Genomic DNA, 22,150 nt, shown 5'->3' on the forward strand with positions numbered 1-22,150 from the left:
TGAACGTCTGGTGTGCAGTGAGCAAACTTGGAATGACTGGACCGTTCTTTTTTTTTTTTTTTTTTTTTTTTTTTGAAGAACAGACCGTCAGGAGAGAGAATTACCTTGCCATGATCAACACGTTCATGGAGGAGAAAGCGCCACTTGCCATTCTACAGCGAGGGTATTGCCAGCATGACGGTACTCCTGCCTATCACAGTCGTATGGTTCAGGATTACCTTAACGACAGGTTCGGTGAAATTTCGACTGGTAGAGGTTGCCCTCTCCCATGGCCAGCAGGTTTGCCTGATCTGACACCATGTGATTTTCGCCTTTGGGGCATGGTCAAGGATATGCCAGCGAACTTGGACGACCTGCGGCACTGCACACTGAGGTCATCGCTTCTATCCCTGCCCCAACCGGCCCAGCAGGCCATACAGTCAACGATGGACAGCATCTACAAGTGTACCGAGCGAGATGTGAGCCAAATTGAAACCCTGTACCCAAGTCCCTGCCTTGTAATTTCACTTGATTAAACATCCATTTAATATTAACATCTCTATGCCTCACCCTGCACACGTAAGTAAAATTTCATTATTTGCTACGGTTACTGGTATCCCCAATTTAATGGTCAATAGCGTCTTTTCCATCAGTGAAGACAGTAAGTACCTCAGTAGATGTTAGACCGCTGGCGTAGGGAAGCTGCGAAGCCAGAAGAAACGAGCAAACTAGAATAGCCGTACGCCGAGAGAAGCTGGTCCTGTGGTGGCCGGTGGTGTCTTCTGCTCTCGGGTTTTCTCCATGTTCCCTCCTCCACATCATCTTGGTGCCGCCAAGGTGGTCCACCAGCTCTCTTGGCAGTCGTGGGAAACACGCACGCTGTTGTCCGCTCTACCTGCAAATAAAAAAGAGACTCAGAAAGGTGATCCCGCTTAGACCTGTGCTTTGTGGACGAAAGTGTGCAAATAGCAGTCAATGCGGAAGTAAAGCAGTGAGGATGGGTCATGAGTCACGCTTGGCTAGCTCCGCCAGTAGAGCAACTCCGCAGAGGCACACATCCCAGACTCTAATCCTGGTCTGGGGCACTGTTTTAATATGCCAAGAAAATTCTCATAAATTGTTTTGAGTTTACATCAGCATAGTGTACCGTGTGGCGGATGGATTAATTTCGTATTAAGGAACTGTAACTGAACTTCATGGTCGTAACACACACTTTAGTGTGCGCTATTAAATGAATTTTGCGAAGATAACTTACAACTTCTCCATCAGCTCATAAAGTTATGGCTAGTGCAGGATCTGAATGTAAACAGTGAGGGAGAAACTCTGCTTTATATTTGATAAACAATTGTTCAAAATGTTCAAATGTGTGTGAAATCTTATGGGACTTAACTGCTAAGGTCATAAGTCTCTAAGCTTACACACTACTTAAGCAAAATTAACCTAATGACAAACACACACACCCATGCCCGAGGGAGGACTCGAACCTCCGCCGGGCCCAGCCGCACAGTCCGTGACTGCAGCGCCTTAGAGCGCTCGGAGAAGCATGTTACAGCAGAAAAAAACAATGTTTCAAACAATGACACAGGGTCACAGGGAGCATCTCTTGCGACTTACAGTATAGTCTGTGGGATACGGTCATCCATCTACAGTACAGGTGATGAAACCTTAAACTGGTCTGTGCAGTGGATCAATATCTGTATATTTAATAGGATTGTCACATGTGCCTTATGCCAGCACGCATGTGGTATTTGTTTTCGATATATGGGAGGAGAGAGATGCGGTAAAAATCTTATAGAGTTCTCTATCAGATGAAGTTAGTCGAGCATTTATAGTTCGTAATTTTTCTCTGGTGGATGGAACAGAATAACGATGATAGAATGTTGGGGTGATAGACGTAAATGGACTCTGAGGGATGCGGATCTGTTGTATCTGATTGTAACTTGGATAAGCACCACAATGCAGTAGCAAAATCCGCGTCCTTCCCCCCGTTCCTGTAATGTCTTTTATACTACCTCGTGTTGCAGGAGCACTCTTTGTTTCCATTGAATGGTCCAAACACAGTTGTCGCAGTTCAAAAATGGTTCAAAGGGCTATGAGCACTGTGGGACTTAACATCTGAGGTCATCAGTCCCCTACAACTTAGGACTAATTAAACCTAACTAACCTAAGGACATCACACACATCCATGCCCGAGGCAGGATTCGAACCTGAGACCGTAGTGGCCACGCGGTTCCAGACTGAAGCGCCTAGAACCGCACGGCCACACCGAGTTGTCACAGTAACTCAGCTTCGCCTGTTTCTACACGGGTTGCCGAAGGTGGTAGATGTAGCTTTCTCCGACTTCTACTCAGTTCCGACTTACATTGAAACAATCACATGCGCAAAGCTGTAGTGACGGTAGTGCAGAGAGTGAGCGGTAGTTGCAAGATACATAGGCGCTGCCTAAAACCACGTTGGAATTTTACTGTAGCTCGTAGGTTCGAGAAAGCGGCTTGTTTCAAGATATGAGAGTACCAGTTATATGATATGGTATCGAGACAGAATGCGTTACAAATACTGGAGAAATATCTAGTGGCAGCGGCGTGAGGGGGTTGCAAATATCTGTTTCATACCATGCTCCTTAGCCGAATGACTTTCAAAATTGGTTAATTTTATTACAAGGGTGCACCATCAGCGACGTGTAACCGCACTGCTGGTGTGATTATATACACTCCGGCGATCACCATTTATATTCAGTTTCATGGTATATGTCTGGAAAAACCAAATCATTCGTAGGTAATGCCATATGTGGATTTATAAAGCCAATATAGCTTTTAACATGGATACTTGTGTGCACCTGTAGAACCAAGACCGCTTGTGACAGTAACATACAGTAGTTGTTGGGATCGGGTTTTTTAACATCTGGCAGTTTGTAAGATAATCACCATCTCGGTATTTGTCTGGAAAAACCACGTGATTCGCAGGTAACGCCATACGTGGATTTATAAAGCCGGTATAGCTTTTAACATGGGTACTTGTGTGTACATTTTCTGAGGTTAGTAGAGATAGGTGACTTTTCTTTACTGCCAAAATTCAAATTTCCTGCCAATCCCTAGGAAGAGGTGGCAGTCAGATGACAGGTTAGTGGAGGTAGCCCAAGTGCCCTTTCTTTCACGCCATTTTCTTAGGTTAGTAGAGGTAACTGTGGTGTGATGCATTATCCTGATGGAATTTGAACTTGGCGCCATTTTCTGGGGGAGGGGAGGCGGTTAGGTTGGTAGAGGGAGCCCAATTGACCTATCTTCCCCCAAAATTGAAACTTCCCACCAAAAACCGCCATCTTGAAAGACGTCATCGCTGCTATCTTGGATCATGTCATGTGCCGATGCCAGGTCTACACACCGCCATCTTGAATGACGTCATCGCCGCCATCTTGGATACATGTGGCAACAATGCAGAGTGAGCTCGTGTCCCCCTTGTCCCAATACTCCCGTATACCTAAGTTTCGTCACCTGTTATAACCTTCTTTAGAAGTTCTGGATTGTTGTCGACCTCAGTCAGCAATTCATGAGCGATGTCTGTGTGAAGTTGTTTTTGGTCGAAATTCAACAAATTCGGAACAAACCTCGCTGCTAAACGTGTCATGCCCAAAACATTGCTTGGCATGAGCCACCGGATATGCCGACATCATCAGCAACCTCTGTGGAGGTGATACAGAACCATGTTCTTTACTTCTTCCACACTGTCAGTAATTCATGTGCTAGGGCGTCCAAGGCAGTCGTCTTCTACAACGTTTTCTCGACCCTCTTTGATACTTTTATACTACTTGCAGACTACTGACTTACTCATAGCAGATTCAACAAAAGCCACAATCAACATTTCGAAAATGGTGCTGGACTATATTCCAGTTTTCAAGAAAAATTTAATGCAAATTCGCTGATCCATATTTTTCGAAACTAAAAATTTGTCGAACACTCTAAAACACGTAAAACATTTTCGACTGTCAACATTCAACTATATATTCAAAAATGTTGAAAATGCAAACATACATCAGGAACATGTGTACCAACAAGATAAAAATATTTTTGAAAATTGGATGTATAAACCCCTCAAAATTAAAAAATTCCCATTACTTTTTGATCACACTTAGTATGTTAGGGGTCATTACCAGTCAACAGTTGGAAAGGTAAATCGATGGGTCGTGGATTCGAGTTCCTATGCAGAATCATTTTTCTTTTCAGTTTTTGTGTTACTTACGCTGAAAATAAACCGGAATAATGACTAGTATATTGTACTGGTATTTATTAATATTTTCATGAAAGCTATGGAATAAAAGGCAACAAAAAAAATTGGAATTGGAAATTTCTAGGAAGGCATTGTAAGGTGTACACGATAAGTTTGCATTTAAAATTATGTATTTCCATTATTTTGCAGTTAATGATTTACACATTAAAAAAAATGGGAGCAGTAATTTTATCGGCATCTTGCGCACGTTATAAATGCCGCATTTATACAACAAATGATTGTTTTAAAGTTTCTACAACAAAACAAATTTGGTTTACATTCGTAAATGGTTCACTTTCATCGCTCAGGTTGGCAGTAAACTATGTGTAGTGCATCATTTCACCAAATATTGGCAAGTTTAGCTGGTGATGTCCGATAGAACTAATTTTGAAGCGGTCTTCTCGATATGTGATTTCTTTCTATCTCTCGATAACAGGCCGATTTGAAGCTTTCTCATCAAATTCTTTACCTGATGATAAAGACAGACATCACAGTGTTGCACAAGCGGTGTACATATTGGAGAACTCATTTTAATACTGCCCGATGACAATCTTCTTCCATCTTGTAGCGGCACCACAGTTTAAGATAGGAAAGTTAGATTCGGTGCAACATTTATGAGCGCACAAGTTACAGCCAGGTGCAGGCCTGTTGACAGTAAGTTATGCTGACCAGCAGTTGCGAAGTAGACTGGAGGCCACAGGGCTGTCGGTTCAAATGGCTCTGAGCACGATGGGACTTAACATCTTAGGTCATCAGTCCCCTAGACTTAGAACTACTTAAACCTAGCTAGCCTAAGGACATCACACACAACCATGCCCGAAGCAGGATTTGAACCTGCGACTGTAGCAGTCCTGCGGTTCCGGACTGCAGCGCCTAGAACCGCACGGCCACCGCGGCCGGCAGGGCTGTCGAACCACTGAAAAGCATAAACTCAGAGGTTTGCATGGCACAAGTTACAGACAGAAGAGGCCCACTGGCGCAACCCACATGTTGTGAATACGTAACTCAGAGCAGCGCGTTAGCAAAACAGAGGCGCACAGCCGCGTATAAATAGGTGTGGGTTTCTAACGAGGTTCAATGAAGTGTGACATCTCTCCTGGATGGTAGGGCGTGTCACACCACCGTGGCTCCGAGCGGCGTGGCGCTGAGTCAACAGGGAAGAAGACCGCTGAGTCGGCTGCAGGTGCAGCCCTGACAACACGGCCCTACAAGGCTGTGACACAGCAGCACATTGCACTGTGTCGCTGGGGTGGTAGCCTCAGCATAGCGGCACCCTGTGACGCGGAGCAAGGTGAACGGGGCACTGTAGAGGAAACAAATAAATCATTTGGTAAGCTCGGACGAGTTTTCATATGGCACCTCCTGGCACCACCCACTACAATCTTGAAAAACCACGTCTTACTGGGTTTGTGCACAAGTTTGTAGAGTTTTTGTTTCACAAGTTGGTCAGTTGCTACAGGTTTATTTATTGATCGTCATTTTTTATTTTTAGTGGACTGATGCTATTTGAGTTTACATATTGTCATTTGGAAACAGTGAGTGGAACTGTGGACGACTGAAAATGGAGGGCCAGGTGTAGAAATCTGAACATTTTCCTTTGTTTGTGTTCAATGGAGGGAGTGATAGCAACCAGAACATTTGTGCCGTGTATGGGGATAATGACAATGGACAGGGAACAGCAAGAAAATGTTTTTTTCGTTTTAATGAGCATCATATTGACATTAGTGACTCTCCACTTTCAGGAAGATTCGTTCCACCATTGCGTGACATTTTCCTCCGATGGGGCAGGTTCAAAAATCGGGTGTATGGGTACCACATGCTCTAAGCCAAAATCAAAAATAATATGAATAGCTGAACTCAAACAAAGCAGCAACTCTCTGTACAAAGATCTACGCGCATCCACAAAAGATAATATTATGCACATGGTGGAACAGTGGAAGTGTGGTGTACTAAAAATTGTTTCCCTGACGTGTACCCATTCCACGACCGCTGACACTTATTCTCAAGAACTGAGAAGTCTTGCAGACGCAGTTAGAGAACAACGACCAGGAAGATTACGTGACGTGATGCTACTCCACGATAATGCCTCCCCACATCAGTCAATTAACAGAAGAAATTTCTTCTCCTGCACCTAATCACATCTGTAAAAAAATTTTGGAATAAGGCTTTTGTAAGTTTCCCAGACTTTGACGAAGCAATGACAACATTCGTATATTTTTCCGCGTACTCATACAGCGTTTATTCAATCCTCTGTCCAAAAGCGCCAAAAATCTCTTGTAGGCGAACGTAAACTGTTGGCAATAATTTTCCAGAAATGACTATACCGTGTTATGCTGTACGAGATAATTACTGCGTTCAAATTTCCGTTTGTTTGCAATGTAACGTAAAAAATGAAACTAAAAAAAGTTTCCATATAAGGGATTCGATTTCACGAACCTTTGATTACCTTTCTGCACTCTTTCCGCTGTCCGTACCGCTGCCTACGAACTCATCATCATCAGTTATCTGCTATATTAGCAGGTCCTTTGCCTCTCCATTTTCTGCGATCCATTGCTTCCTTCTTAAGGCTGCTATATGTTGCACTGTCCATCATGTCATCCAGTATCTGGAATCTCTTCCTTCCTCGCTTCCTTCCTCGTAACCTTCTAAAACTGTTTTTATCAGTCCATCATTCTTTCTTAATATATGCCCAATCCAATTTCTTTTTCTTCTCTTTATTATATCTAGTAACTGTCTCTTCTCTCCCACTCTTCTCAGTACCTCTTCATTTTTTACTCTGTCCATCCAATTTATTCTTTCCATCCTCCGCCATGTCCAGATCTCAAAACCCTCCAGGCTTTCTCTGTCTTTCTTCCTCATAGTCCATGTTTCAGCGCCATATAGAAGAACACTCCATACAAGACATTTTATGAGTCTTTTCCTGAGATCTCTGTCCAGACCGATGCAGAAAATTCTCCTTTTCCTATAAAACGTCTCTTTTTCCATTGCTATCCTTGTTTTAATTTCTGTGGTGCACTTCCAGTCGGTGTCTATCCTGCTTCCAAGATACTAAAAATTTTGCACCTGTTCTAGTATTTCTCCATTCAGCATAATTTTTATTTCCTTATTTCCTCCTAGTGCGAATACTTGTGTTTTATTTGTGTTAATTTTCATTCCATATTTTTTTCCGTTAGATTCAATGGTGTCCACCAAATCCTATAATTCTTTTTTCCCCGTGGCTAGAAGGACCATGTCATCAGCTAACCTCAAACACCCTACTCTTCTTCCTCCAATTTCTACGCCTTTGTCTTCTAATGAGCATTGGTCAGTCATACTTTCCAAGTAGAGTTTGAAAAGAGTAGGTGATAGACAGCATAGTTGTCTTACTCCGCCTATGAACTACACTACGGTAAATGGCTGACGTCTCGGCTCACACTGCGCCAAAAAACGCTATTTTTTCTAAATGCTTGGCCATCTGGAACTCTCACTACTGTCACTTTCATTTCTGACCAATTCGACGATATCGATGTTGATGAGACACCCATTTAGTAATATAGATGGTAAATCCTCTGCTAACAGCATCATTGCAGTTTGCAGTCTAGATTTAGAAACTGGCCGTGCCCTTCCGAAGGAAGCTCACGGCATTTCCTTAAGCGATTTAGGGAAATTACGAAAAACTGGATGGCCCGACTGGGTTTTGACGGGCCAGCCTCCCGAATGCGAGTCCAGGTCTTAGACTGCGGTCAAAGTGGAGCTGATATCGGATTATCCCGCCGACGACCGACATCGACAGTAAACGGCCGATTTTTTTAAAGTCAGTACGCCACAATGCTCAGATGGAAACCCAACTCTAAGCAAAGAAGGGAAAGCAAAAAGGTGGAGGGAGTATATAGAGGGGCTATACAAGGGCGATGTACTAGAAGGCAATAGTATGGAAATGGAAGAGGATGTAGATGAAGATGAAATGGGAAATATGATACTGCGTGAAGAGTTTGAAAGAGCACTGAAAGATCTGAGTCAAAACAAGGCCCCGGGCTGTAGACAACATTCCATTAGAACTACTGATGGCCTTGGGAGAGCCAGTCGTGAGAAATCTCTACCATCTGGTGAGCAAAATGTATGAGACAGGCGAAATACCCTCAGACTTCAAGAAGAATATAATAATTCCAATCCCAAAGAAAGCAGGTGTTGACAGATGTGAAAATTACCGAACTATCAGTTTAATAAGTCACGGCTGCAAAATACTAACGCGAATTCTTTACAGACGAATGGAAAAACTGGTAGAAGCCGACCTTGGGGAAGATCAGTGTGGATTCCGTAGAAATAAATAATGAAACACGTGAGGCAATATTGACCCTACGGCTTATCTTAGAAGCTAGATTAAGAACCGGCAAACCTACGTTTCTAGCATTTGTAGACTTAGGGAAAGCGTTTGACAATGTTGACTGGAATACTTTCTTTCAAATTTTGAAGGTGGCAGGGATAAAATATATGGAGCGAAATGCTATTTCGAATTTGTACAGAAACCAGATGGCAGTTGTAAGAGTCAAGGGACATGAAAGGGAAGCAGTGGTTGGGAATGGAGTGAGACAGGGTTGTTGCCTCTCCCCGATGTTATTCAATCTGCATATTGAGCAAGCAGTAAAGGAAACAAAAGAAAAATTCGGAGTAGGTATTAAAATTCATGGAGAAGAAGTAAAAACTTTGAGGTTCGCCGATGACACTGTAATTCTGTCAGAGACATCAAAGGACTTGGAAGAGCAGTTGAACGGATGGACAGTGTCTTGAAAGGATGATATAAGATCAACATCAACAAAAGCGAAACGAGGATAATGGAATGTAGTCGAGTTAACTCGGGTGATGCTGAGGGAATTAGATTAGAAAATGAGACACTTAAAGTAGTGAAGGAGTTTTGCTATTTGGGGAGCAAAATAACTGATGATGGTCGAAGTAGAGAGGATATAAAATGTAGACTGGCAATGGCAAGTAAAGCGTTTCTGAAGAAGAGTAATTTTTTAACATCGAGTATTGATTTAAATGTCAGGAAGTCTATTCGGAAAGTATTTGTATGAAGTGCAGCTATGTATGGAAGTGAAACATGGACGATAAATACACTCCTGGAAATGGAAAAAAGAACACATTGACACCGGTGTGTCAGACCCACCATACTTGCTCCGGACACTGCGAGAGGGCTGTACAAGCAATGGTCACACGCACGGCACAGCGGACACACCAGGAACCGCGGTGTTGGCCGTCGAATGGCGCTAGCTGCGCAGCATTTGTGAACCGCCGCCGTCAGTGTCAGCCAGTTTGCCGTGGCATACGGAGCTCCATCGCAGTCTTTAACACTGGTAGCATGCCGCGACAGCGTGGACGTGAACCGTATGTGCAGTTGACGGACTTTGAGCGAGGGCGTATAGTGGGCATGCGGGAGGCCGGGTGGACGTACCACCGAATTGCTCAACACGTGGGGCGTGAGGTCTCCACAGTACATCGATGTTGTCGCCAGTGGTCGGCGGAAGGTGCACGTGCCCGTCGACCTGGGACCGGACCACAGCGACGCACGGATGCACGCCAAGACCGTTGGATCCTACGCAGTGCCGTAGGGGACCGCACCGCCACTTCCCAGCAAATTAGGGACACTGTTGCTCCTGGGGTATCGGCGAGGACCATTCGCAACCGTCTCCATGAAGCTGGTCTACGGTCCCGCACACCGTTAGGCCGTCTTCCGCTCACGCCCCAACATCGTGCAGCCCGCCTCCAGTGGTGTCGCGACAGGCGTGAATGGAGGGACGAATGGAGACGTGTCGTCTTCAGCGATGAGAGTCGCTTCCGCCTTGGTGCCAATGATGGTCGTATGCGTGTTTGGCGCCGTGCAGGTGAGCGCCACAATCAGGACTGCATACGACCGAGGCACACAGGGCCAACACCCGGCATCATGGTGTGGGGAGCGATCTCCTACACTGGCCGTACACCACTGGTGATCGTCGAGGGGACACTGAATAGTGCACGGTACATCCAAACCGTCATCGAACCCATCGTTCTACCATTCCTAGACCGGCAATGGAACTTGCTGTTCCAACAGGACAATGCACGTCCGCATGTATCCCGTGCCACCCAACGTGCTCTAGAAGGTGTAAGTCAACTACCCTGGCCAGCAAGATCTCCGGATCTGTCCCCCATTGAGCATGTTTGGGACTGGATGAAGCGTCGTCTCACGTGGTCTGCACGTCCCGTACGAACGCTGGTCCAACTGAGGCGCCAGGTGGAAATGGCATGGCAAGCCGTTCCACAGGACTACATCCAGCATCTCTACGATCTTCTCCATGGGAGAATAGCAGCCTGCATTGCTGCGAAAGGTGGATATACACTGTACTAGTGCCGACATTGTGCATGCTCTGTTGCCTGTGTCTATGTGCCTGTGGTTCTGTCAGTGTGATCATGTGATGTATCTGACCCCAGGAATGTGTCAATAAAGTTTCCCCTTCCTGGGACAATGAATTCACGGTGTTCTTATTTCAATTTCCAGGAGTGTAGTTTGGACAAGAAGAGAATAGAAGCTTTTGAAATGTGGTGCTACAGAAGAATGCTGAAGATTAGATGGGTGTATCACGTAACTAATGAGGAGGTACTGAATAGAATTGGGGAGAAGAGGAGTTTGTGGCACAACTTGACTAGAGGAAGGGATCGGTTGGTAGGACATGTTCTGAGGCATCAAGGGATCACCAATTTAGCATTGGAGGGCAGCGTGGAGGGTAAAAGTCGTAGAGGCAAACCAAGAGATCAATACACTAAGCAGATTCAGAAGGATGTAGGTTGCAGTAGGTACTGGGAGATGACGAAGCTTGCACAGGATAGAGTAGCATGGAGAGCTGCATCAAACCAGTCTCAGGACTGAAAACGACGACGACAACAACAACAACAACACTGCACAACGAGCGCGGTCACACCGTAGCCGATCTCATCGCCCGAATGTACAGGCTTCAGTCGACAGTCGGTGAAATTCAAATCACTTCGTTTCCTTCGTTCACATAGACCGACGTTCTCACATATGGGCTATGAGAAACTGAGAAGATTAATCCAAGAAAGAGTGATTTTGTGACGTCTTGAGGATTATAATGTCATAATAGGGATATCGTTTGGACTCTATGAACTGAAATCGCAGGTTTACTGGAAACCACAATTAATAATTTGCTCAAGCTGCATATCTTATGCTTAAAGTTACTGTGGAGAAGTGGTACCCAACCTGCCGGTAATTACCGCATGGGGTGTAAAATGAAAATTTCTGACCGGTTAGAAATAAACGATTAGCGTGCCCATCACACAATGAGCACGATATGTAATACATGACATAGTAGATGTTCTTGACAATGGCTCACGGTCAGAATTATCTAATAGCACGATTTTAATAGAGCACAATACAGCCTACAACGGACAATGTATTCTTTTATTAAACACTTAGAAGCAATTAGATTCTGGTTGTCATCAAACTAATTCATTTTCAAAAGATCATTTCTATTATCACAATTTTGTAACAATATAATATAGAGTATAAGTTATCAATAATTACTTTTTCTCAATTAGTAGCATTAATGCAGTGGAGGTTACAGGGTCATATAGTCCATCCACTACATACATGTTGTGCTTTGTCCCGTACATCGCTGATGATAAAAGTGAGATATATACAGGGTGTCACAAAAAGGTACGGCCAAACTTTCAGGAAACATTCCTCACACACAAAGAAAGAAAATATGTTATGTGGACATGTGTCCGGAAACGCTTAATTTCCATGTTAGAGCTCATTTTATTACTTCTCTTCAAATCACGTTAATCATGGAATGGAAACACAGCAACAGAACGTACCAGCGTGACTTCAAACACTTTGTTACAGGAAATGTTCAAAATGTCCTCCGTTAGCGAGGATACATGCATCCACACTCCGTCGCACGGAATCCTTGATGCGCTGATGCAGCCCTGGAGAATGTCGTATTGTATTTTACAATTTGATCACGTTGGAATGAAGCCTCATCCGTAAAGAGAAAATTTGCACTGAAATGAGGATTGACACATTGTTGGATGAACCATTCGCAGAAGTGTACCCGTGGAGGCCAATCAGCTGCTGATAGTGCCTGCACACGCTGTACATGATACGAAAACAGGTTCTCCCGTAGCACTCTGCATATAGTGACGTGGTCAACGTTACCTTGTACAGCAGCAACTTCTCTGACGCTGACATTAGGGTTATCGTCAACTGCACGAAGAATTGCCTCGTCCATTGCAGGTGTCCTGGTCGTTCTAGGTCTTCTCCAGCCGCGAGTCATAGGCTGGAACGTTCCGTGCTCCCTAAGATGCCGATCAATTGCTTCGAACGTCTTTCTGTCGGGACACCTTCATACTGGAATCTGTCTCGATACAAACGTACCGCGCCACGGCTATTGCCCCGTGCTAATCCATACATCAAATGGGCATCCGCCAACTCCGCATTTGTAAACATTGCACAGACTGCAAAACCACGTTCGTGATGAACACTAACCTGTTGATGCTACGTACTGATGTGCTTGATGCTAGTGCTGTAGAGCAATGAGTCGCATGTCAACACAAGCACCGAAGTCAACATTACCTTCCTTCAATCGGGCCAACTGGCGCTGAATCGAGGAAGTACAGTACATACTGACGAAACTAAAATGAGCTCTAACATGGAAATTAAGCGTTTCCCGACACATGTCCACATAACATCTTTTCTTTATTTGTGTGTGAGGAATGTTTCCTGAAAGTTTGGCCGTACGTTTTTGTAACACCCTGTATATGTAATAAATGCTAAATATCTCAAGAAAATCTCTTCTCCAAATTGTAGATAGTAACTGCAGTAGTCCACAAATTGCTTCATTACTTGCTTCAAGACAAATGAATTGACGGCACGACACAGCAGTAACTAGATAAGGGCTACTATAGTACTGTATACAGTATTATTATTATTATTATTATTATTTCTTTACTTTCTCAGACGTTAAGTCTGGTTAAGAATGGAAAGTGACGCAGACCTTGATCATGCGTCACTTCCTATTAACTGTACGGCATGTGTTATATTGCATTTAGGAACTTTCGGGTAATTGATCATGTATCAATAATTACGGATTTCTGTAGTTGTATATATATGTTTGGATGTAGCTGTATTGCATCGATGTATTGGTGGATATTGTGTGGTATGACTCCTGTAGTTGATAGTATAATTGGTATGATGTCAACTTTATCCTGATGCCACATGTCTTTGACTTCCTCAGCCAGTTGGATGTATTTTTCAATTTTTTCTCCTGTTTTCTTTTGTATATTTGTTGTATTGGGTATGGATATTTCGATTAGTTGTGTTAATTTCTTCTTTTTATTGGTGAGTATGATGTCAGGTTTGTTATGTGGCGTTGTTTTATCTGTTATAATGGTTCTGTTCCAGTATAATTTGTATTCATCATTCTCCAGTACATTTTGTGGTGCATACTTGTATGTAGGAACTTGTTTTAAAAGTTTATGTTGTAAGGCAAGCTGTTGATGTATTATTTTTGCGACATTGTCATGTCTTCTGGGGTATTCTGTATTTGCTAGTATTGTACATCCGCTTGTGATGTGATCTACTGTTTCTATTTGTTGTTTACAAAGTCTGCATTTATCTGTTGTGGTATTGGGATGTTTAATAATATGCTTGCAGTAATACCTGGTGTTTATTGTTTGATCCTGTATTGCAATCATGAATCCTTCTGTCTCACTGTATATATTGCCTTTTCTTAGCCATGTGTTGGATGCGTCTTGATCGATGTGTGGCTGTGTTAGATGATACGGGTGCTTGCCATGAAGTGTTTTCTTTTTCCAATTTACTTTCTTCGTATCTGTTGATGTTATGTGGTCTAAAGGGTTGTAGAGGTGGTTATGAAATTGTAGTGGTGTAGCCGATGTATTTATATGAGTGATTGCTTTGTGTATTTTGCTAGTTTCTGCTCGTTCTATAAAGAATTTTCTTAAATTGTCTACCTGTCCATAATGTAGGTTTTTTATATCGATAAATCCCCTTCCTCCTTCCTTTCTGCTTAATGTGAATCTTTCTGTTGCTGAAGGTATGTGATGTATTCTATATTTGTGGCATTGTGATCGTGTAAGTGTATTGAGTGCTTCTAGGTCTGTGTTACTCCATTTCACTACTCCAAATGAGTAGGTCAATATTGGTATGGCATAAGTATTTATAGCTTTTGTCTTGTTTCTTGCTGTCAATTCTGTTTTCAGTATTTTTGTTAGTCTTTGTCTATATTTTTCTTTTAGTTCTTCTTTAATATTTGTATTATCTATTCCTATTTTTTGTCTGTATCCTAGATATTTATAGGCATCCGTTTTTTCCATCGCTTCTATGCAGTCGCTGTGGTTATCCAATATGTAATCTTCTTGTTTAGTGTGTTTTCCCTTGACTATGCTATTTTTCTTACATTTGTCTGTTCCAAAAGCCATACTTATATCATTGCTGAATACTTCTGTTATCTTTAGTAATTGGTTGAGTTGTTGATTTGATGCTGCCAGTAGTTTTAGATCATCCATGTATAGCAAATGTGTGATTTTGTGTGGGTATGTTCCAGTAATATTGTATCCATAATTTGTATTATTTAGCATGTTGGATAGTGGGTTCAGAGCAAGGCAGAACCAGAAAGGACTTAATGAGTCTCCTTGGTATAGTCCACGCTTAATCTGTATTGGCTGTGATGTGATATTATTTGAATTTGTTTGGATATTAAGTGTGGTTTTCCAATTTTTCATTACTATGTTTAGGAACTGTATCAATTTAGGATCTATTTTGTATATTTCCAATATTTGTAGTAACCATTATTATTATTATTATTATTATTATTATTATTATTATTATTATTATTATTATTATTATTATTATTATTATTATTATTATTATTATTATTTCTTTCTTGTCTCAGACGTTATGTCTGGTTAAAAATGGAAGGTGACGCGGACCTTGATCAAGCGTGACTTCCCTTTAACTGTACGGTATATGTTACATTGCATTTAGGAACTTTCGGGTAATTGAACAAGTGTCAATAATTACAGATTTCTGTAGTTGTATATATATGTTTGGATGTAGCTGTATTGCATTGATGTTTATTATTATTATTATTATTATTATTATTATTATTATTATTATTATTATTATTATTATTTCTTTACTTTCTCAGATGTTAAGTCTGGTTAAGAATGGAAAGTGACGTGGACCTTGATCAAGCGTCACTTCCTATTAACTGTACGGTATGTGTTATATTGCATTTAGGAACTTTCGGGTAATTGAACAAGTGTCAATAATTACAGATTTCTGTAGTTGTATATATATGTTTGGATGTAGCTGTATTGCATTGATGTACTGGTGGATATTGTGTGGTATGACTCCTGTAGTTGATAGTATAATTGGTATGATGTCAACATTATCCTGATGCCACATGTCTTTGACTTCCTCAGCCAGTTGGATGTATTTTTCAATTTTTTCTCCTGTTTTATTATTATTATTATTATTATTATTATTATTATTATTATTAGTGGGAGTGGTCGCAGACAAAGCATTAACAGCTGAAAGCCTTCCAGTTACTGGCTGCGCGGTTTGAGGCGCCATGTCACCGATTGCGCTGCCCCTCCCGCCGGAGGTTCGAGTTCTCCCTCGGGCATGGGTGTGTGTGTTGTTCTTAGCATAAGTTGGTTTAGGTAGTGTGTATGATTAGGGACCGATGACCTCAGAAATTTGGTCCCTTCGGAATTGACACACATTTGAACATTTCTTACAGTTTCTGCCAGTTCAGTAGTAAGTAGTGGACCAGTCCAGTGATTTACGAACAGGAAGTATAGTGCACACATTTTAAGTTGGATCATTTGGTTGCACCGTGCAGGTGAAGCAAGTGCCACATTGGAGAGGAGAAATGCACGCGAAGTATGTTTTGTAAGAAGTGTCTACCTTCATTGTGGATAGTTAATTGCGGGTAGCATTGCATAGCACCAGAAATTCTTCGTCATTCAGTCTAAAACACACACACACACACACACACACACACACACACACACACACACACACACACACAGACGCGCGCGCGCTCGCGTCATCTTTCATCATTTTAAAAATAAAAAATGTGTTCCAAGAAAAGTCTTTCAATCTACAGTTTCGTTAGATGCTAAATTTGGTGTTAATATGAGGGAGGGTGTACTAGCTAATGTCTAATTGAACTTAGTGGTAATGGTCTACGAAAGGTTGGGCAGCACTGATGTAGAGGGTGTTGTTTTTATGCCAGTAGGGTGGTGATTCTGTTACATAAAGTGGTTTGCAAATGCAGTGTTGTTTCTCCACTTGTCAGTGCTTTACGTGTTCAGAGTGTTTTATATTTCGCACGTATGCTAAACGACAGTCACTGAACGTTAATTAACGTATGCAAATTGTAATCTTGCTTTTCAGGGTCACCACTAATCATATCCAGTACACAAAGCAAAACACTAATGCGTGAAACACTTCGTGGTAACGAACGCTATTTTCGAGTACTTGTAGAGTACTATTAAAGAAAATCTAATACATTAAAGATGCAATTGTGGCTCAAGTAAAACAAGTACACTTCGGTATTTGGCGATTACATCTTTCCAATATGTGATACATACATTTACTCTTGCATCCCAAATGCTAAGAAATGTTTAAATTTATTCTATACCGGATTTTGCAACCATGATTCGTGCAAGTGGACTAAAAAGACACTGTGATATTCATGATTTCCTTAATTAGAATCCACACTCAATCTGAAATAATTCAGCCACCAGAAACCTTGTTTCTTTCTCAAATCCACTGAGCAAGTGCTTGAAGAGCATTGGAGTTTCCAGTACTAGAATCCGATTATCTGAATATTCTGCAAGTATTGCATTCACTTACGCTATTTTTAAAAGTAAGTGAGCCGCTGTGAACCCTCAAATGTATCTTTTATTACATAGGCCATAAATAATAATTACTCGCAAATTTTACGCGCGTGTCATAATAGAGACAGCGTCCAATTTCACCACGTAAATTAACTCTTACGTGCTCATAACTTCACTGGCAAAACCTTTATACGCCGAAGTCTCACATCCTACCGTTGTAGAGCAATAAACCATAGTGTGAGCAACGCGTCTAGAAGAGATCACTAATGCAGTGCCTCAGTGAAACAGCATATTTTCGTATTATGCAGTTGGAACACGTGAGGCAATACTGACCCTACGATTTACCTTAGAAAATAGATTAAGGAGAGGCAAACCTACGTTTCTACCATTTGTAGACTTAGAGAAAGCTTTTGACAATGTTGACTGGAATACTCTCAGCCGGCCGGTGTGACCTTGCGCTTCTAGGCGTTTCAGTCTGGAACCGCGTGACCGCTACGGTCGCAAGTTCGAATCCTGCCTCGGGCATGGATGTGTGTGATGTCTTAGGTTAGTTAGGTTTAAGTAGTTCTAAGTTCTAGGGGACTGATGACCACAGATGTTAAGTCCCATAGTGCTCAGAGCCATTTTTTGAATACTCTCTTTCAAATTCTGAAGGTGACAGGGGTAAAACACAGGGAGCGAAAGGCTATTTACAATTTGTACAGAAACCAGATGGCAGTTATAAGGGTCGAGGGGCATGAAAGGGAAGCAGTGGTTGGGAAGGGAGTGAGACAGGGTTGTAGCCTTTCCCCGATGTTATTCAATCTGTATATTGAGCAAACAGTAAAGGAAACAAAAGAAAAATTCGGGATTGGAATTAAAATCCATGGAGAAGAAATAAAAACTTTGAGGTTCGCCGATGAGATTGTAATTCTGTCAGATACAGCAAAGGACCTGGAAGAGCAGCTGAACGGAATGGACGGTGTCTTGAAAGGAGGATATAAGATGAACATCAACAAAAGCAAAACCAGAGTAATGGAATGCAGTCGAATTAAATCGGCTGATGCTGCGGGAATTAGATCAGGAAATGAAACGCTTAAAGTAGTAAATGAGTTTTGCTATTTGGGGAGCAAAATAACTGATGATTTTCGAAGTAGAGAGGATATAAAATGTAGACTGGCAATGGCAAGGAAAGCGTTTCGGAAGAAGAGAAATTTGTTAACATCGAGTATAGATTTAAGTGTCAGGAAGTCGTTTCGGAAAGTATTTGTATAGAGTGTAGCTATGTATGGAAGTGAAACGTGGACGATAAATAGTTTGGACAGGAAGAGAATAGAATCTTTCGAAATGTGGTGCTACAGAAGAATGCTGAAGATTAGATGGGTAGATAACGTAAATAATGAGGAGGTATTGAATAGAATTGGGGAGGAGTTTGTGGCACAACTTGACTAGAAGAAGGGATCGGTTGGTAGGACATGTTCTGAGGCATCAAGGGATCACAAATTTAGTATTGGAGGGCAGTGGGGAGGGTAAAAATCGTAGAGGGAGACCAAGAGTTGAATACACTAAGCAGATTCAGAAGGATGTAGGTGGCAGTAGGTACTGGGAGATGAAGAAGCTTGCACAGGATAGAGTAGTATGGAGAGCTGCATCAAACCAGTCTCTGGACTGAAGACCACAACAACATGCACGTATAAATCAGGAACGGTATGTTAGATTCAAAGGTAGCTGCTCCTTCTGACGCTAATCGGTGGTGGGAAAAGGAAAGTGGTGTCACAAAGCTAAAACCGTTTTTAACTTTTGCGGCATGGCGTTTTTTCCTTCATCTCGTATATTCGTAAAATTTGTCTGGAAATTACAGTACTCGCCACAGTTTTTTCGAGACAGATATTGTTGTGGCGTAACAAGCTCGCTACGCCACGCTGAGAAGGAAGCCGAAAGGCACGCGTACACACACGCCGACTGGCGTCAAGTCTGAAACAGGAGACTTAATGAATGCGATAAAGAAAATACGTAGCTTTGGAATATACTTAACTTTTAATGCTTCCTTTGGTACATCTCTCTTGACTATACAATTGAGACTCGTAAGATACATGCACTGATACAATTGGCGCCTTGCTAAGTCGTAGCCATTAACTTAGCTGAAGGCTATTCTAACTGTCTCTCGGCAAATGAGAGCAAAGGCTTCGTCCGTATAGTCGCTAGCAACGTCGTCGTACAACTGGGGCGAGTTCTCGTACGTCTCTCGAGACCTGCCGTGTGGTGGCGCTCGGTCTACGATCACACAGTGGCGACACGCGGGTCCGACATGTACTAATGGACCGCGGCCGATTTAAGCTACCACCTAGCAAGTGTGGTGTCTGGCAGTGACACCACATATATAGCTCATTTACATGAATTCGGCTTCTTTTTAATAGCAAACGCCGCACTGCAACATTAGTGTCCAAGCACGGAGCAAGGGTGGCGGATATCGCTGAAATTACCGTCTGTCACGGTTTTTCTGAAAGTCAGGCTAACCTGAGTGTTAAACCCACTCAAAACAACAGGTTTCTGTAACAACTGATTTTTGGAATCTCATTCCTATTATTTCCTGTAAGAAACGTAGAAGTGGAACAAAAATGGAAAAATTTTGGCTCTCTCACTTTCAAGATACATTGAATCAAAATATTAAATCAAATAGTCAAATAAAATAAAACTTAACAAGTCCACTGTTCGCTGCTTTTCTCACAAAGAGAAAAGTGGTTGAACACTACAAAAATAACCAGTTTTCTATTACTGATTCTAATTTTTTGAAACTCTGCTCAAAAATGACGTTGTAATCGAGGCTCACAGCACTGTTTGGGCATCATGAATAGTTAGTGCTAAAGGGTGAAAAATGAGTTGAATGTCTGTTTTCCATGTTAGTTTGTCCGTCTTCCAAGGGCTACAAGCAGATAAAGGCGTATTATGTGGAGACAGGTAACAGATCAGCTACCGCACTTTATATTTTCATTGAAAACTACGAATGAAGTTTTCTCCAGCCTATTGTGGCTCCTCCCGTTCTTAATGTTTTAAAGCAAATCGGGCATTGTACTTCACTGGTCCGCCCCCGGTAGCTGAGTGGTCAGCATGACAGACTGTCAATCCTAAGGGCCCGGGTTCGATTCCCGGCTGGGTTGGAGATTTTCTCCGCTCAGGGACTGGGTGTTGTGTTGTCCTAATCATCATCATTTCATCCCCATCGACGCGCAGGTCGCCGAAGTGGCGTTAACTCAAAAGACCTGCACCAGGCGAACGGTCTACCCGACGGGAGGCCCTAGCCACACGACATTTCATTGTACTTCACTGATACCGGATTAGGAATGGCGCCATTCTGTAATACAACTAATATTCGACAACAGCGACAAGCTGTTATATACATTAGACACGTCGCCTGGCACGTTACAAATACATACGTATCATCCAACAGGCCACGCCACATACTAACAGGTTCGATGTTGTTTCAGCGATGCTGCACCAAATTCTTACGCCATGCGTTTGTTGTTCGTTTCCGTCAGCATTGTTATAAAAATAGCGCTGATCGGTTTTTCGGTTTTGTTTAACACTGCGATATTTCAAGCAATAGAAATTTTATAAAATAAAAATTACTAGTTTTTAAAAAAATTTTATTTAAAAAAGAAAAAGCTTACCACTGTTGCTGCGCCTAACTGATATTACGATTTTTTATCCGGTTATTAATAAAAAATAAAAAGCAGCTATTATAACCGAGAGCAAACGAATACCGAAAACAATAGTTTTCAAAGCTAAAATAACGGTATCGCTTTTAACTGATCGGTTTTTCCCATCCCTTGCACAGAGGCGTCATGATGAGGCTAAAACTGTAAAACTGTGGCGGAACGGAAACATATGGGCGGTGGGGGGGAGTGGGGCGCGGGGGGGGGGGGGGGGGGGCTATTCGTTCGTTTCTTCCGTCAGTCGACTCGACTGAACAAGAGTTACCGAATAGTTGTACTTTCCTATGTAGCACGCGCGTCCGCGTCATCGTATACTAAACGTTTCTGTCTGGCACACAGATAGCTAACATACCTACGAGAGAAGATCTCGATATGTTACTGTGTCCGGCATTTGTTCGAGAGAAGTCGCGAATATTTTACTGTCTTCTTGTACAGAGGACCTTCGATACGTAGCGTTATAAATACGGACTATTCGCCGAATAGGATTGTCCTATTAATGATGAAATTAACCAATTTGCCGGAAAGAATAGGAGCATAGAATTCTTCATTTGAGGAAGGAACCACAATTTTAACTTATTTATATCATAATATGGCATTGTCTTGTATATGTGTATAATCAGTTTAAATAAAACTTTCTCATACTTTGCATGTGACTTGATTGTTTTTTATCACGGTAAAAGTAAAGGTAGCTCAAGATATCTTGAGGTTTTTCTGTATACGCCACTGGGTTAAAATCTAACCTACTTCATACATAGAATAGATTCTAATCTCACCTTAACTTGGCCCTGTAAAAAACTGACGAATGAGATCTGACGTACCGTGACCAAGCAGCCGACCGATGTTATCGTGCGACCTCTGGCTACGTGGTGTGACGACCGTTATCGGTGCCGCTGTGAACGCATCCTTCACCGCTGAATCTATTTGCTCCGTAGCTGAACAGAGCTGCAAGTATCGCACAGAAAGAGGAACACAAACATAGCCTTACCATCTACTGCCTGGACGGCCGAGCTGTCAGCTGCTGAGGCGATGACAACACGAACCTCTCTGGCGCGATCGCTCAACAGCCTCGCCAGCCACTGCTTTGCGCTGCGCCGACGCCAAAGGCCGCTCGTCGGAAGGGCAGCGGGGACTTCGGCGTGGTGGGGAAGCACCAGCGATGCGCTGTTTGCGGCGCCAGACCGACAGGGAGAGAGAGAGCAGGCGATAACCTGTTGTTCCCCCAGATAGGCTTCTACGTAAGGCACCTACAGTACTTCGCACGACGCACGGTGTTAGCCGTTCCACCGAACTCAGGACGGAGTGTCGCTCACGCAACCTGA

General features: G+C 42.5%; 1 protein-coding gene across 3 annotated transcripts in view; it reads right to left on the bottom strand.

The window, feature by feature from the left end:
- The window catches only part of LOC126214858 (aminopeptidase Ey-like), a 282,069-nt gene extending 260,140 nt beyond the window's left edge, over window positions 1-21,929 (bottom strand). For 2 of the 3 annotated variants that reach the window (XM_049941493.1, XM_049941495.1), the window contains exons 1-2: window positions 21,650-21,676; window positions 649-874 (exon numbers count right to left, since the gene is read on the bottom strand). In XM_049941493.1, the coding sequence (XP_049797450.1) occupies window positions 649-801 (153 nt within the window). In that variant the 5' untranslated portion in view covers window positions 802-874; window positions 21,650-21,676. Of the gene's footprint in view, window positions 1-648; window positions 875-21,649; window positions 21,677-21,816 lie in introns of those variants that run through there. The other variant, XM_049941494.1, reaches the window with a different exon arrangement.
- Between the last annotated feature and the right edge of the window lie 221 nt (window positions 21,930-22,150).

Source organism: Schistocerca nitens, chromosome 12, assembly GCF_023898315.1.
Source record: "Schistocerca nitens isolate TAMUIC-IGC-003100 chromosome 12, iqSchNite1.1, whole genome shotgun sequence".
NCBI classification, from domain to species: domain Eukaryota; kingdom Metazoa; phylum Arthropoda; class Insecta; order Orthoptera; family Acrididae; genus Schistocerca; species Schistocerca nitens.